The following is a 16,843-nucleotide window of genomic DNA, read 5'->3' on the forward strand; positions in this document are numbered from 1 at the left end:
ATAGTTTAATTTTCGATAATATAAATAAAGTAATAAACCCATTCTATAGACCTTTAACTACATTTTAATTGTTTAATTTTGCACTAATATTTTTTCCTCATTGCATGAAATGAGCAAGATATTTTTCTCTATCTAAAAAATCTATAATTATAGGGATAAAATTTAACAAGGCCTTTATCCATGCATATATGATAAATTTCAAGATTACAGTGGGATATTGATTTTTTTAAAACATTATTTGTCTTGAATGGTGCAAGAAGATTGGGATTGACTAATGATTTTTGGGATAAACAGACAAATAAAAAAAAATGGTATTAGAGGGTAAAGTGCAAAATAGGTTATACCTTTTTGATATTTGACATTTCGTTAGGTAACATTGGAATTGACTAATAATTTAAAGGATAAGGTAAAAGAAAAAACATTAAAGGATAAAGTGCAAAACTAATTAAACCGCGGGGTAGTTTTTGTAATTAATCCAAAAAAGGAGAGAGAGAAAATAGAGTAACCCCAGCTGTACCATCCGGAGGATCACGAGACAACGGCGGGCAGAGCATCATCGGGAAAGAGAACTCGTTACCACTCAGTTCAGCTTTAGGGTAGCATTGGCAGCAAAATGTCTTTGTCGTCGTCGTCGGCGGCATCCTTGCAGCGAATGCGGATGTTTGACAAAATTCCGTCGGCTGAAGAGTTCATTTCAGAGATTGAGCCTCTCAACGTTCCCGCGGTATGCTTTCCACTCAATAGTCCTTCATATAAATCTCAATAAACTTATCTTTGTTTAAAGGAAATCTTGTTTATTGCTCATGAACAATCTCCGAATATGCACGCTTCTACCATTTATGAAACAGGTATTCAGCGGCTGTATAAAAAATTGGAAGGCTTTTTCTCAATGGAACCCCTCAAATGGCGGTCTCGATTATTTGCAGGTTTTTTTCCTTCCCTTCTGTCTGTCTGTCTGTCTGAAATAAACATTGAATATGTAGTCTAGGCGCTATCGCTTTTCTTGTGTAGGATAAAATACCACCAGCTCAAGTTCTACCACCTGTTAAAATGCTGAATTATATCTTGCTAACTCATTTGAGCCATCTGGAATTTCATACTTGCATATCTATACTACTCGAAATAGGAAAAGGCAGGGTCATCGACAGTGGAGGCCATGCTTTCCCAACAAGCGCCAGTATTTTACGGAGACATTAGAAGCCATGAAAGGGTAATTATTTAGCTTCTAAAACTTGTCTCATGGATGTGAATCATCTGGTCTTGGTTTCACTTCTACTCATATTTTTGTTCATTGGAGTTTTATAGGTTTCATTGCCTTTCTCTACGTTTATTGGATATTGCAAGGACAATTTATGTGATAGATGTGATGGTGAAGATAGTTTTCTTGAATCAAAGAAGCATACTCCCACAGAATCTCATACTGGCCAATTTGAATTTCCTGAGCAGATTTATCTTGCACAGGTACCAAATTCTTGGAAAATACATATTGAGAGATTTTTCCAATTCTGCTCGATATCATATCATCTAAGTTCCAACATCTAGAGCTATTCAAGCAACTTTCTGTTAGTCTCATAGTGTAGTGTGCAGATTATGTAGACTGCTTAAGGCATATGATGACCTAAACTGGTATTAATCTTTGATTACTGAATCAGGTGCCAATTCTGAATATTGAGTGCACAGAGAAGGTTCAGTTGGAATGCTTGAGGGAGGACGTTGAAATGGTATTGCTTTCTCAGTTCATTTTTTAAAATAAATCTAGGTTGCCTAACTTTTTTATTTTTTTAAAATTTTTTAATGCTTGTATTGGCTGCCTAGCTGTCTAACAGATTTCATTCATCTGTACAGCCTCCATTTTTGGAGAGTAAAACCATATCATCTATTAATTTGTGGATGAATAGTGCTCAAAGTAGATCAAGCACTCACTACGATCCACACCATAACCTTCTATGTATAGTCTCTGGATGTAAGCAAGGTTTGATTTTCTATGGTTCTTCGTTATTGGTTTTTCAGCTTTAAATGGTTTTTAGTTTTGGTGTTTACTCTCATCTTCTCTTGTGGGTCCCTCCTGCTGTCCTGGGAATTGGTATTAGCATTCTGTTTATAGCACATATTGGTGAATTGTATCTACTAGCTCCCAGGTTGATTATTAAGTTGCACATGGGATTCTTTTTTGTTTTGCTATGAAGAATAGGCAGCTTAAAGTGATCCATTTACATTTGTTCTTTATTCATAGATAGTTATCTCATGCAAAAAGATCATAGTTCATACATTTGCAGAATCCTGTCCATCACTGTAAAAATGCCTTTGTGGTTTCACTTAAACACCAAAACAAAGTTATTGGATTTTCTTTCAAGTCCTTTTCTAGATTCGTATAATTGAAGTGAGGTTTTACTGTGGTAGGTTTAGTTGCTTATCAACCATGCATGTAACTTTGAAAAGTGTGGCCCCTAAAATGCATTTTTCAGTCTATGCTTACAAAATATCGAGTCAATGCATCATTTTGCTAGATAAACACTAATTGAATCTGTTATGTGTATATCGAATGTGTAAATAACTTTTGAAATTAGGTTGGTTTTGCTTTTGTTTGATTTCACGGCATCACATCTTTGTGATCTTTGCTTATTGATTCCCATAGAAAAAAGAGAGAAGGTAGTGATAGATGAGGGGCTTATGATTCTTCAACCTTTTATTTCTTTCTCATCTATGAGTGCTCAAACTAGTTGCTGAAGGCGATAGTGTATGACTGCTTATGTACTTATATAAACAATATAAAGTAGCAGGTGCATGAAAAGAGTCATAATACACAATACATATACATTCAAACACTAAATACGTGTATCATGTATTGCATTTTATGTAGTGGGTGCTGACAGTAATAGTGTATATGTATTTTTTGGATTTTGGCAATCTTATCTAGGCTGATCCTGTGTATGTTTCTCAACTTGCTTTGTTAGCAGTTGTGTTATGGCCACCTTCTGCATGTCCCTTTCTGTATCCACGCCCCATATATGGGGAGGCTTCAAATCACAGGTATTTCACTATATATCCTTGGGGTGGAGAATGGAAGTCTGAAATGGAAAGAGTTGCTCTTTTGTCTAATTCTTTGTTGTTAAGTATTTTGTTGCCTGCCTTCATTTTTCTTTGCTTATTTTTTTTTCAGCACCCTAGATTTAGACGAACCAAACTTTTGTGCACATCCAAGGGCAGAACATTCTGATGAATATTCCCAGAAGATTATTCTTCATGGCGGCGATGCTCTTTTCATTCCTGAGGGGTGGTAATTTCATATGTTTTTGTTTATCTTCTTGAATTGTTTCCTGGTTCTGTTAATATGGAAGAACGTTGTACTGAAAATCAGTTGTTCTTTCTTTGCTAGCTTTGTTGTACCTTTCTTTTATGCACTACTGTAGGATTCTATTGTCATTGAGGTACCAGGTAACAGATTGCACCAAGATCATTCTGCAAGTATCTTTTTCTGGTGGGCTTAAAAAAAGAAAGTTGAGGCATCCCAATATTTTGTAATATGTGACTATGCCTTTAAGGCATGGTGTGATAACTCACTAAATGCAACAAATGTACAATCTTGTAATTGTTGTTAAACCTTTTTCTGGGTTTATAAACTAGTCTTGAATTTGATATATTTCTTTTTAGGAGAAATATGCTGTATAATAGTAAGATTTTGAGACAGCCATGAGCCATGGGTATATGTTTCCGAAAGTATATAAAGAATTTAAATATATGTGCTTGTGTATCATTGTGTTCTAGGAGAAAGAGGATTTCCTATATGAGAATGTACTTGTACTTGAGCAAAAGTATATTTATTTTAGTTTTTACTTTATCTCTTTCTCCTTACCAGGTACCACCAAGTGGACAGTGAAACTTTGACCATTGCTGTTAACTTCTGGTGGCGCTCAGACATGATGTCTGGTTTGTCAGACCACATGGATTCCTATTATTTGCGTAGAATACTGAGAAGGTTGTCCTATAATATTTTTCTTCACCTTTTGATCTTTATTGATTAATTACTCTGGCAATAAGCTAATTTTCTTTCTCTCTGCATGTTCCCTTTCCATCTTTTTCACCTTGGATTGAAGATTGATTGACAAAGAGATGGTAAGCAATTCTTTGTTAAGCTATCATCTATCATATAATAATTCTGGATTTAACAGACTTGATGATGTAGTATAAACTGAGCATTGAGAATAATGACCATTCCTTTTATGATTAGGGTAGAACCAATTGCTGCATTTGCCTTCTCTTGTGGACGACAAAATAGATGGTAATCAAAGCGACCAACCAAAGACCAGGGTTCCAGGTAAAGAATTTCGAGATGATTATTTTTTTGTTAAATGACAATATTCAGTTATTATTTCTTGGGCCTTCTTCTGGAGAAAACTGGTTCTGGCATTCCTGCAACTGACAGATTGCAGTAAACATCTTCTGGATCATGACTGGGTAAGCAAATTTTCTTCAGGAGGGGTACAGTTAAGGCAAATGAGCGTGTTGCATGAAATGGATCAACTTGCAGTCTCTGCTCTTCAGAAACTTGTTTCTTTGGTTCATGAACGTGTCAATCCAAACCAACCAGTGAATAGCACCCCAGCAAATAATTTGGCTGTTGAAGGGAAAGATGAAAGTAATGAAATAATGAAACCGGACTTATTCAACTTGAAAGATGACCCAGTTGCATTACTGTTGTGGACTCTCCAACCGCTTGCCCTTCGATGTGTATTGCTTGCAATGGCAGTAAGTTGCATATAATTCCCTCAAAGCTGGTTTTTTATTTACTAGACTCTTTGATGTGCTATGCATTCGATTATATTCATCTGGACATGCTCCTTGTTTATGTTTTCTGCCTTATACTTGATGCCCTGTGGGCAGTTTCTTTCTTGTCTTATAGAGCTCTAAAGTTTACTGAACTGTTTTGAGATAAACATTATATAACGTATTGGGGGATCTTCTAGGTAGAGATGACAATTGGTATTTGAGAACTATCTGCTAGTTGAAAATTCAGGTGAGTCCTTTGTGCTGTGTAATCTAATCGTAATTCAGGTTATCCTCACCTTTTTACTTGCATTTAGCTTTGACAGAGGGACTTTCTAGGTTGAATTGGTCAAGGAAAAACTAATGTTGAGTTTATGACTGCCAATTTTTGATAGCTTGACAGATTAAGATCCCCATTCTGAAGCAAAACCATTTGACTATAGAGAGCTCATTCTAACTGTCTAGAGTATTTTGGTGGCATTGTCACCATGTAGTGCACTGAAGCCAGTTCTGGACTTGTCAAACATGCCGCTGGGTCTCACTGGAAGCAATCTAGACTTTTGACATCTGTTCTGCTTTATAACAAGCCAAATGATCATCCTTAAAAGTAGTTTAGCCACATGATCATTCTTTAAAAAGTAGTTTGCGTTGGATTAGCTTTTACAGGCCTTTACTTGCTAGTGTCTGGATAGAGAAGATGTGAAGTCACAAGCTTAGTTTTAGTTGCAGTTGAACTTGCCAAAGGTGAATATAGAAATGGAAGTGCCTGTCTCGTTGTTGTTAGGAGACGTTGTAAGTTTGGCATAGAGATGCCCTCCATTGTACGCAATCGGGAAGTTCATTGTACTTTCCTTTGTTGGTTAGAGATTCCCTTTTGAGAAAATGTAAAGTGAAACTGATCATGTTTGAGTTAATACCAGTTAAATGCTAGATACTGGAATTTAAGACAATTGAGAGAGTTTGTCCTTTTGTTTCTTTTCATTTTTGTTTTTATCTTCTTCCCACTTTTAGGCCCAGAGGCCACATTTTGTTTCTTCACATGTCTTCTGTATTTATTCAGGTTCGATCTATCTACAGTTTGCTGTTCCAGTTTTTGATTGTTTCTTTGAAGTGCTTGTACTATCAAGCATCATTGTGAATCAGCATGCTTAGATGCTGCCTTCTCCTTCTTTTCTTCCCTTCTGCTTTGCATTCATTTTACAGCCTTTTGCAATTACAGCACAATTTCCCAAGAACTCTTGAGGCCTTGATATTGCTTGTGCTCTCACCCGTTGGGGCAGAGGTCCTTACTCGAAAGTTTGAGGAGATGGATCAGCTGATTGGTGAAGAAGATCGGTATGGTTGGATAGTTGTTATTTATATTGGTTATTGAGTTCTTATCTTCTTTTGAAGTAAGATATTTACTGACTTTTTCCCCTATCCTTCAATACGTGACTCTTACAGAAGCCAGTTTTACCAGATTTTCTATGGTGTTTTCGACAACCAGATTGCTGCAATGGATGCACTTTTGAATGGAAAAGAGTCATTTGCACGTCAGGTATGAGAAGTCCTGTACTTGAAGTTTGGGTAGCTTCAGTAGCTTTGAATCATTGACCTGATATGCTAAAAATTAGAATCTTAATTTGAACTTTAACTACTTGCTCCTGCACAAGCTTAAAGTGATTCCTCCTCTTTTCTTATTTTATTTATTAGTGGTTTATATGGAGGCAGGGGGTTTGGCAGTTAAAAGTATGTCATTACATGTGAAGATTTGAGACATTGGTTCTCTGATTATATTAACCAGTATAGACGATATATTTTGGAGATTGTCATTGTATTTCACTATACTTCAGAGTTGCTTGAGGGAGATATAATACGATTGTGTATGCCAATAATGTTTTTCTCAATGCTTTTGCAGCTGACTGGCAGATCCATTGCATTAAGCTGCAGTTTCTAGTGTCTAAGATTCTTTTGAATCATTTGAATCTTTATGACCTCGGTGTTGCTCTAGTATTGACATCATAATTTGCTGTGAACAATAAAAAAATACATTCATATTGAAAGTCCTTTTAACAATATGAAGTTAAAATACATTCATCATGTTGAAAGTCCTTTTAATCTGAACATAGGAAAATGGAGAGTGGAATCCTTGTTCTAAGACAAGATTGAATTTCCTTATGTACTGCTCCATTTATAAAGTTTACTTTTCCGGAAAGGATCTTTTGTAGTTAAGCTAGTGGTAGAAATACTTGGCTGTTGATGCATCCTGAGTTGAAATGCTAAGAGAGCTAGCATTTCATCTCTCGTCAATGTGTTATTACTAGAGGAAAAACGTGGTGGTATGAGATCGCTGATTTTATCACATCAAGGTGCCTTATGCACTCCATTTGTACACTTGTTGCTGCCTTCACTTCGTTTCCGCTTTTGAGCCACAAACTTTGACCATTCTACTTCTTTTGTTAATTTTGGTTTTTATGTATGTTAGCTTATTAGAGAAGTCTTTACTGGCATTATTTTGACCATGACATTTATTTTTCTTTTAGTTACTTGCATATAACATTTCAAGAATGTGAGCACACATTTCTGGTATGATTGTTCTTTATGTGCATTTGTCTCTGAAGATGTTGGTCAATAATGCACAATCATATACTTTTGTTTCGAAAAGAATTAGAAATGACTGTGTGCTACTTCATGATTATAGTGCTAGCCTTTATTTTTAATTGTCTGTTGCCTCAGGCATTCAAGAATGTGCTGGACCAGTATTTGGGAGTACATTTTGATGGTTCAAAACCTTTGGTTAAATGAGACGTTGACTGGTACTTGGCTTTTCTAAGGACTACTGGTCCCTAACTTATTCAAATTCACTTCTGAGGTGACTCTTTTTTTATTGGTTTGCGCTTGTGCATGTCTTAGACAGGAAAAAGAAATATGCCTTGTACAATACCTGATCCTGTTGTTGGTAATTACTGATGTATCCTAGGGACTTCTACTGCAATTTGTTTTGTCAGATACATTTACAGGAAGTGCCTTTCTTCTGCTTTTTATTATTTATTTTTTGGCTTTATTTGGCAAGGATCCTGATTGTGGAGTAACTGATCCTTGATCCTCAATAGTTAAGTGAAACGAAGATAATCAAGTATCTGTATTTCTATCTGGACCATTATTTCGTCTGATCCCCTTTGTTAATGCCAAATTTGTTTTGTCCAATGTCCATGGAGATATTCTACTTCCAAGCTTTACATGTGTTAGTGAACCAGCAATAAGAGGTGTGCATGAATCATCTAAAATGTAAAGCTGACATTTTTATGCTTAAACTTTCATGGATATATGAAAATAAAGGGTGTTTAAGCTACTAATTTCTATCTGATTTCCTTCTCTCTGTGGATTGTGGAGTGGTGAAAATGACACTATTAGATAGTTGTGAATGCAGATTATGGGGTAAATTAACATGAGGTGTTATCTTGCAAGATGCTTTAAAGTTCCATTACTTTGATTACCAAAATTTGGTACTTGCATAAAGATAGGAATATCTCACCAAGCAACACCGGGCCCCCTAGGGAACATTTTAATATTTTGGCTTTCGTGGTGATTGAGAAACTGGATGAAAAGTTGACTAAGGTGGGACTTCAAGCTGCCATCTGCTTTCAGTTTCACTTCCCAGCGGAATCATCTTTATTCAGAATAGGATGAAAAGTTTATAATTTTAATTCTACCACATAATTTTGAGACTTATGCTGGATTTTAGTTGAAGTGAAACATGTCTTTTTTGCGTAGTTAAGGTTAGGGATTACGGGGAAGTGTCATTTACATTACAGCGGTTTTTGAGCTCAAGGCTAAAGAGAAAAAGCATGAAAAAGTGGTCTGGATTCATTGTTGATTCTGGATGGAAGAAGAAGTAGGGGAAAAGGTAAGGCTAGTGGAGATGAGATTCCCTGATCAAAGATAGCACAAGTCTTTTAGAGAGGAAGGGGAGCAGGGAATAGAAGAGAAGCTTGCTTTTTGTTTGTCTGGTTGTGCAGTCAAAGCTAGATAAAAAAGCACCGGTCTTTCTAGTAGGCAAATGGTGTGCTGTATTGTACCTTAAGCCTGCTGCATAAATTTACCTTCTAAAAGCTAGGATATACCATACGTTTTCTTGGCTGCTGCATTCATTAATTCATGTGCTTATTCTCTTTTCCCCTTCTATCTTCGATGCTGAATGTGCTTGAAAATCACAGATTGGACAATTTTTGGAATGGATGATTATACATGATCGTACTCATCTCTCTATGGTCAAATAATAATATTAATATTCCTTAACCCCTGCTGCCTCTAAAAAGTAACAGAAGCAGGATAAACTTATCTAAATTCCTTGTGTACTGAATTAGGCAAGCGTCAATTAAACCTCCTCGGAATCTCTGCATCCAGCCTTAGGCTAAGGGAAACTCTATACAACTTTTGCTGTTCGAATCTGTTTTCCGGTCCGTGAAATCGTGCTCACTTTTCCTGCTTCGCTCAAGACTACTTGGTTTTTTTTTTTTTTTTCAACAAACGATAATATCTCTCAAGACTTGGTTGGAATACTAAAAAAGTGGACATACGATATAGTAAAACAAAAAAGAGTGGAAATAGCATAGAAGATCCATAGCGATCTCATATTGTATTCTTTAAACTAGAATTTCGTGCTCACGGCTTTATTCCTTGTTTTCACCTTTGTTCTTTTTGCTCGTAAAGCAAATAAGATATTATTATTTAGGGGGTCAAGAAACTGAGTCCAGACTTGGGCGTAAGGTCTTGTAATTCTTGCATAGGCGAAAATTAAAAACAGAGAAGGAATACGTAGCATGTGATGCTGGGATCGTTTTCAAAGGTTAGCTGCCTTGCCATCAAGCAAGCTAAAGGCTGTTGCATGGGGACGTGCACGGAATTTAAGAAAGACTTGTCCTGTAAAAGAAACAATTCTAATTCCAAACCTTTCGATGCTGCAATGGGAGTCTCTCTTTCACGGGCGTTGACATTTTTCATCCTCTTTATTATTTTGCTCATCTTTCTTTTCTTCTTCTTCTTTTTTTTTTTTTTTTTTTGATCTTTAATTTTTCCCCTTCTTTTTCTCTTTTTTCTTTTTGGTTTGTACCACCACTTACAAACCACGCAATAGCAATGCATGTCCCCGGGCCCGGACCACCACTAAAAATTGCACACACACACACACACACACACACACACACACACACGCAGAATCAACTTAGTCACCTTTAATTTCTACTCACACTTGCAACTGGTTTTTGCAGCTTCTCTGCTCCTCTATCCTTCTTTAGAAAAGGGCTACCATCGACGATGCAATAAAAGGGCATTGTTGAGCTGTTAAATACATCAAACCTTTCCATTTTACGAATGTGGTACCTTGCAATAAAAAGGAGAGAGATAAGGAAAAGAATTTCTTGGGATTGATATTTTAGATATAGAAGTGAGTGCCGTAGAAAATCCATTTCACCCCATCTTCTTAATGCTACTCTTAATTTCGAATTTTACCAGTCTTCCTACTAGTAATTGTGCGTTTTTCTTTTCTGATAGAACGACCTATCTTATCTTATTTAACCCCGGCATAGACAGCGATAACAATGATGCCACCAATTCTATATTTCTTTTTTGCTAATTAGATTTCTCATCACCACATCCCTTCCACATTTTCTCAAGCATATATACTAGTAGTTCCTATATGAATATTTTCAGTGTGGACCAAATTTGATTGCAGATTTTTGTTATAGTACTTTGTTTCAAACATTAAAATGGAGGAGATGTACGTAAGATCCAATCGATCATCAGAACAGGGTACAATCTTATGTCCCAAATCCCCATATTCATTCATACTCTCAATGATCGATATTTAACGAAAGAATCCATATGTGGCTTTAATTTTAATACGTACCTCGAGTCGAATACAAGGAATATCTGGGCTTGCGCAGCCACCGACATGTACTAATGCTTACCCCTTTTTCCTCCTTTTGGAGTGCAGAATATACTTTGCTTTGCTTTTGATCCATTTCTTTTCCAGATAAACTCAACCAGACCAAAAGCGCCAACCAAATCATCTCCCATATTCACGTCCCTAAACGACCAAATTTGTTTAATTGCGAAACAGATTACACAAATATTGATCTTTAGACCCATACAATGTTATTTTGTTTTTCACATCACTCAACCCATCCACGTTCAAAGCAAAGAGAAGAACAACCCTTTGCAAGAAATATAGGATTTTCCTGCCTCACATTCTTTTCTGCATCCCGTGAAAAGGGATGTTTAATTGAAGACTGCATAGTTTGATCACCAGCTCATAATTCTACTGCTTTCGCCACCTTTAAGAAGTTAGTTATCACTCTTCTAAAGTTTCAGGAAGAATATCCTTAGGAAATCAACTTGATAAAAAAATTCAAATATACTAAATAATGAGACTTAATTTTATACGGTAGTGATAGTGCGTGCACTGTTATAGTCAAATGTATAGCATATGAAAAAAATTTGGATTTCAGATTATAATTTAGATAAGTTATCACGTATCGAACGATGATAATAGTGCATATATTAGTGCATACAACTGCTTTAAAAGAGAGACTAAAATAAATAAAAACCAACAGCTATAAAATTCTAAGGTTGACGTAGGATAAAAGACCCGGAAGGTTTAACATAAGAACAAGAAGAAGTCATGACCTCATAAGCAAAATGTCAGAATAAACCTAGGAACAAATATATAAGCATTTTCCGCCAAGGCCAAGACCCAAAAGAACAAAAAAAAGGGAAAATAAATGCATAAAGCAATAATTTTTCACTTGTTGATTGCAAAGCACATCGCCATAATCTGTCGAGACCTGCATCAAACTCTTGAACAATTTCTCCAAGCTTCCGAGGCTGCAGGCTCAGCAAAACCAAAGCTCTGGTGCTTCAGCAGTGAAAGGTCACGCTCATAAGTGGCCGGGAACTCCACGCTCCCGGTGAATGATAGCACACCTCTCATATTCACGTTAACATTAACGTCAATATTCGCATTTCCATTCCCGTTGACAGAACCGCCGCCGCCGCCACATGACTGGTGATCACCGGTCAAGCCAAGAAAATCCCTGGTGAGACGGTCACTTTTTTGCCACGCAGCAAGATTTGCGGAGGTGGTGAAGCCCGAGTACTCAGGCGGGATTCCATTGGTGACGTGACCAATGGTGCTCATGTCGAGCTGAGTCATAGCAGAGTTGACGTGACCAACAGAATGTGCACCCAGGGTGGCCGCCTTTTGAAGGAGAGCGGTGGCGGAGAGATGATGAACGCCGGCAGTGTCATTGAGCTGGGTTTGGACAGGTATTAATGACGGGATATTGATCCTCTTGTGGGTTGGTGGCGGTGGTTCTTGATATAAAAACTGCGAAGAAATGGGAAGGTGGAGGGTTTCAGGCTTGATATCGTGAAGAAGTTGTGGTTGGTTTGGGTATTGGGTAGGTTTAGGGTTTTGACAAGAATCGACCCAAGGGTGGTTAAGGGAAATGTGATGATCAGTTGGAGTAGGAGTAGGAGGGTTTGGGAAGTGGGGCTGCTGTTGATCATGTTGGGTTGGCGGGAATGGGAAGAGGGATGATGGGGTGGTGGTGGTCTGATGGAAATTTAGACGGAAGAGCTGTGGGTTGGCGGTGGCTGCTGCTGTTGAGGCGAGTACTGAGTTTGCTGAGAGTCTTGCACTTTCCTGAGCCAAAGCATCGCAGAATGCTCTGTGGGTGATGAAGCTATCCTTCCTGTGTCATGCATAGAATTGAATCATAAAACAACGAAAATACAATCCAACAATTTCAAAGACAAACGATAGCGCCAATGTAGTGCTCTTACTTTTACCTTGAGAAACAAATGCAGTCTACACACGAGCAACCCAAACCTATGTCTTGTTTGGGAGATAAAGAACACCAAGAATCAACACATGGTTGGCAAAGGATTAGCGCCCTCAACAAATTGCATTTTGTCAATTGTACGAGACGCAATTACAGAAATGGAGGGTCATGATCAGATTCTGCCACCTTCCACCTTCCTTTTTTAACAAATTTAATACTAGTTAAGACTTATTTTCCAACTACTTGACTGATAATCTTGCTTGTGCGATGCATACAAGAAAGTAATTGGACCCTTGAATTAAGGGAAAATACTTGTTGTCTAATTTGAACCATGAAATGCTCGATCAACGTCCCCATCCAACTTCTGATGCATGCACATTTAACTATTCGATGAGACCACGGGAAGTCAAAAAGAAACTTTTAGTAGGAGTAAATTAAATGTATATTTCGTGGCTCAAAAACAAAGTGCAGTAATACCATATTTATGCTGGGGAAGGATAAGGACGTTCCTCTGTGTGTGTGTGTGTCCGAGAGAGCTGCATTCTCCATCATAGTCATGCAGGAGTTCATTGGCTTTTAAGTTTTAACCATGCAGAAATTGGCATATTTTTGAACTTAGAGCTCATGCACGATATGAGGTCAGCCTTATGCCCTGAGGCAGATATTTCTACATGGACGTATCTTTGGTATTATTGGCAATTGAAATCCCAGGACTTATAGTACGAGATATTTTTCCTTTGGGGAATATATGTGTTGTGAACTGTGATGATGACGGTCTGAACTTTCAGAACTCAGTAGGAGAATCATGACATGCATCCCCTCTATGCAATATTACCCTGGGATTCTCGACCATGAAAGCTTCTCTAACCTTGATTTGTACAATGATCGGTACTACAACTACACAAAATTCATCATTGTCTTTAAGACTGTTTTCACTTGTCACTGCTCCATTTTTTCAAGTGGTTGAACACCATAATCCCTGCATGGGAAACTTTTGTCTCAATCGAGTTCAGACATAAAAAAAAAGGCCTACCTTAACTAGGATAAGGATTTGAGACATCACTATCGCACCACAAATCGTAAATTAATTTTGCTAAAGGATTGGGTTTGGTTCTAGGTAAAATGCTAGTGCTAGTTTCCTGGACTAACAAATAGAGAGGTGATCTAATGATTCAGGCATTTTTGGTACGAGGACTGGATGAGACACTTTCCGCTAATCGGGTCTGAGACATCCCAGAACTCTTATTCTGTTATTATTATTATTATTCCCTCTCTAGGGGTGTGTGGCTCTCGTTTTTATAGTCCGTTCTTACATCCGGTGGTCTCGTGAGTAGGTGGAGTTCAAAGTTAATGCGTTCTATTTCTTTGAAGTTTGACCTGTCATTTGCGGACAGATAGTCGCATTAATGGCTTCCCCATCTAAATTCCCGGCAGAGCTTACTGCCCTGGGCAGAATAAGAAAGCCATGTCAAATCCATCTTTCTCAGGTACAAAATTTCCCACTTAAGCAACGGACATATATCCCCTATCTGGCCGCATTGATTAACGGGAAAAACTTTTACCAGATCAGAGGTTTGAGTGCGTGGGACTCCGTGACCAAAAGAGACGTACAAATTCCAAGCAAAAGAGTTGCATAATCAAAACCAAAAGGCAAAAAAAAAACCAAAAACATTTACCTGGAAAAAAGGGTACCACAATCACATCTATATTCTCTAGTTCCGCAGGTTTTTGTGTGAGCTTTCCAATCTGATTGAACTGCATATATCTTTGAGCACTTCTCACACTTCCATTTCTTCTCCCCATGTTTCCTGCAGTAGTGTTTCTTGATCCCCGTAAGATCACCAAGAGCCCTTGAGGGGTGGTGATGAACGCACGTGGGCTCTGGGCAAACATACGCTCTTTTCTTGATTTCTTTGTTGTTTCTTTGTTTCAGTTTCCAGGGAAGGTTGTGGCCCCTCCTATGAAGCTGAAGGTTCTGATCTCTCTGAAATCCCTTGTTGCAGATCTCACAAACAAAACGATTTGTAGCCAGAAGTGTCTTTGGTGATAATGCAATCACCTCAGCATCAGGGTCTGCGGCGCCAATTAGATTGTAATTAAAAGCACGTCACATGAGATGTATGGATTAAAAAATAAAAAATAAAATACCATATATATATACAAGGAATGAGATACATCGTCTCTATGATATATGTCATCTTTTTTGTGACGATAGAACTTTAGCTATTTCGTGAAAATAAAAATTGATTACCCGGATTTCCAGGGAGATTTCTCTTCTTCTTGATCTTCTGAGGCTGCTGATGAGATGAACTGGTCTGAACCATAGGATTTAAGCTGCCAAAATCTTGAACCTTAGAGACAGAAGAGACACTAGCTTCCTCAGACAGAGAAGCTGAGTTAGACATTACTGTGTAGTGAAACATTGCAAAAGAACACAAGAAAGAAAGGTGGCTTAGTCTGATGATGTATTATTTGTTTGAATCCTTGAACCATTTACTGTCCATGTAACAAACTCTTTTAAGACCCTCGGAGATAAAACAAAGAGATGGAAGGAAAACAGCTTGGATATGTAGAAGAAGCCAATTTAATTAAAAGACAAAGCTAAGCAATATTGATGTGTTTGAGGAAAAAACAACAGATGGCAACTACTGTGACATCTCGCCACAGAAAGGCATCAGTTCAGATTCTCAGTGGGTTTTGGCTTTGAAAGCAAAATCTCGTGAAGAAATGATGATGATAGGTGATTCTTAGAGTCACCATCTAACCGTGGTTGGTTTACTTGTCTGATCAACTCTGCAACAAAATTCAGATTTCTCTTTCTTTCTATCTCTATTGGGCTACCCTATCAATTCAAGGGCGCCATGCGAAAGTGTATAACATGGAAAGAACAGACAAGAAGATGGTTTTTATTTTTTTTCACCCCTTTTTTGCTGGAAACCCTTCGTTCCCACTATCCAATGACTCTCTCCTTCAGTAGCCATCAGTGTTTCCATCCATCTATATATGCGAATAAAGAGAACATGTGGGGAGAATATCAGTAGGTAGAAATTTTGTACAGACTACACGACGTGATGATTACAGTCGCAAAGTAGTAAGTTTGGCCAAATAGAGAATACGGAAAGACTAATACACTGCAAGTAAAGAAAACCCAGTAATACGGTATTAGAAAAAGGTAAGTAAATTCAAGGAAAGCTAAAAATTCTGCAAAAGGGATGTGTCCATGTGTATGTGTGAACTGTGAAAGAGAGAGGGATGAGGCCAATTTGTGAGCAAAGACACAAAGAATGCCAAAGTACCCAGCCCATGACCAAATTATTCTATATTTCCATCATTCATCTCGTTTTCTCTTTTACTAGTTGCTTTTCAAATTCTTCTTTGTGCATGAGTGACGTTGGCACTCTGTCCTTTCCTTTGATCCTGTTATAAAACACCCAATGCTAAAAGGGCCTTGATTTGAATGGAATGATAGTTACAAAAAAAAAAAGTACTCCTAGTGGACTAGTAGCAGCGGTTGCTAATAAAGCAGAGGTTTAAAAGCTTGCTTACCAGGGAGGGGAGGAGGCTGGTGCTAACGCCTGGAGGCAAATTTTGCTAGAGAATGTCAGTCATGGTGGAGCCTCTCGCAACTTCTTGTAATACAACCCCACGTCTATAACAGAGACAGAATACTTGTCTGCTCGAGCTCTATAAGATTATAGGGCTACTAATCACGAAACGAGATTGCGATCATAATACTACAAATGCCATCTGTAAAATTTTTTTTTTTTTTTCCATTTTCAAATGTTGCCCCCGCCCTCCCCCACAATCCTACCTAAACACTTTTAGGGGTGTTGTGGGGGGGGGGGGGGAGGTTTGGGTTGTTAAAAACCAATATATCTGGCCATATAATCCCACATTATTCCAGGTAGTGGATATTAATATTGTGCATGCTTTAGAAGAATAGTGGGCAATTCTTCATGAGATTCTAAGACCTAAGTTCATGTAATCATGGAAGCTTTTTCTTGTTTTCAATTATTTCCATGTGGATTTTTCCCTCTCTGCCTCTCTTTCTTTTGTAATAATTCTCTCGTCCTAGTTCACAGTGGAAGCTACCGAGTGCAGAACCCCAAAATCCCACCATGGGGAATGTAGAAGCTCTCTTCTTTTCTCTAACCTGAACTGTTTTTCTTTTTTTTTTTTTTAATTCCAAACCTAAATCAAAAGCCATACAGTACAGATATACAAAAATTGTTCGAGTCTTTTGACAATCTCATCTT

General features: G+C 37.7%; 2 protein-coding genes across 9 annotated transcripts; one reads left to right on the forward strand and one right to left on the reverse strand.

The window, feature by feature from the left end:
• The first annotated feature begins 468 nt into the window (after nucleotides 1-468).
• On the forward strand, nucleotides 469-7,950 carry LOC113733036 (lysine-specific demethylase JMJ31). 8 transcript variants are annotated; one of them, XR_003458960.2, is made up of 15 exons: nucleotides 469-724; nucleotides 849-926; nucleotides 1,127-1,210; nucleotides 1,306-1,461; nucleotides 1,653-1,721; nucleotides 1,846-1,972; nucleotides 2,955-3,030; nucleotides 3,161-3,277; nucleotides 3,857-3,976; nucleotides 4,095-4,113; nucleotides 4,234-4,315; nucleotides 4,475-4,746; nucleotides 5,968-6,099; nucleotides 6,208-6,301; nucleotides 7,480-7,950. XR_003458960.2 is itself a non-coding variant. In XM_027259162.2 (15 exons), the coding sequence occupies exons 1-15, from the start codon at nucleotides 614-616 to the stop codon at nucleotides 7,546-7,548; spliced, it is 1,590 nt and encodes a 529-aa protein (XP_027114963.1). In that variant the 5' UTR covers nucleotides 469-613; the 3' UTR covers nucleotides 7,549-7,950. The 8 variants fall into 8 exon arrangements, 6 of the variants coding, with proteins under 6 accessions (XP_027114963.1, XP_027114970.1, XP_027114976.1 ...); XR_003458961.2 differs by having other exon boundaries at nucleotides 6,224-6,301; nucleotides 7,480-7,766; XM_027259162.2 differs by having other exon boundaries at nucleotides 5,984-6,099.
• Nucleotides 7,951-11,358: 3,408 nt separating this feature from the next.
• Nucleotides 11,359-15,582, reverse strand: LOC113733082 (protein indeterminate-domain 12-like). Its single transcript, XM_027259229.2, has 3 exons — nucleotides 14,839-15,582; nucleotides 14,264-14,660; nucleotides 11,359-12,497 (listed from the first exon to the last, which is right to left on the reverse strand). Exons 1-3 carry the CDS (start codon nucleotides 15,008-15,010, stop codon nucleotides 11,594-11,596), a joined length of 1,473 nt encoding a protein of 490 aa, XP_027115030.1. The 5' UTR covers nucleotides 15,011-15,582; the 3' UTR covers nucleotides 11,359-11,593.
• Between the last annotated feature and the right edge of the window lie 1,261 nt (nucleotides 15,583-16,843).

This window comes from Coffea arabica, chromosome 1e (genome assembly GCF_036785885.1).
Source record: "Coffea arabica cultivar ET-39 chromosome 1e, Coffea Arabica ET-39 HiFi, whole genome shotgun sequence".
NCBI classification, from domain to species: Eukaryota; Viridiplantae; Streptophyta; class Magnoliopsida; order Gentianales; family Rubiaceae; genus Coffea; species Coffea arabica.

What these genes read in the sequence shown, in the direction of transcription:
- LOC113733036 (XM_027259162.2), top strand. Translation starts at nt 614, where the DNA reads ATGTCTTTGTCGTCGTCGTCGGCGGCATCCTTGCAGCGAATGCGGATG. An exon ending in GCGGTCTCGATTATTTGCAG is followed by an intron (nt 927 to 1,126) that starts GTTTTTTTCCTT and finishes TACTCGAAATAG; the next exon opens with GAAAAGGCAGGGTCATCGAC. An exon ending in ACATTAGAAGCCATGAAAGG is followed by an intron (nt 1,211 to 1,305) that starts GTAATTATTTAG and finishes GGAGTTTTATAG; the next exon opens with GTTTCATTGCCTTTCTCTAC.
- LOC113733082 (XM_027259229.2), bottom strand. Translation starts at nt 15,010, where the DNA reads ATGTTTCACTACACAGTAATGTCTAACTCAGCTTCTCTGTCTGAGGAA. An exon ending in AAATCTCCCTGGAAATCCGG is followed by an intron (nt 14,661 to 14,838) that starts GTAATCAATTTT and finishes TTGGCGCCGCAG; the next exon opens with ACCCTGATGCTGAGGTGATT. An exon ending in TGTGGTACCCTTTTTTCCAG is followed by an intron (nt 12,498 to 14,263) that starts GTAAATGTTTTT and finishes TGCATGACACAG; the next exon opens with GAAGGATAGCTTCATCACCC.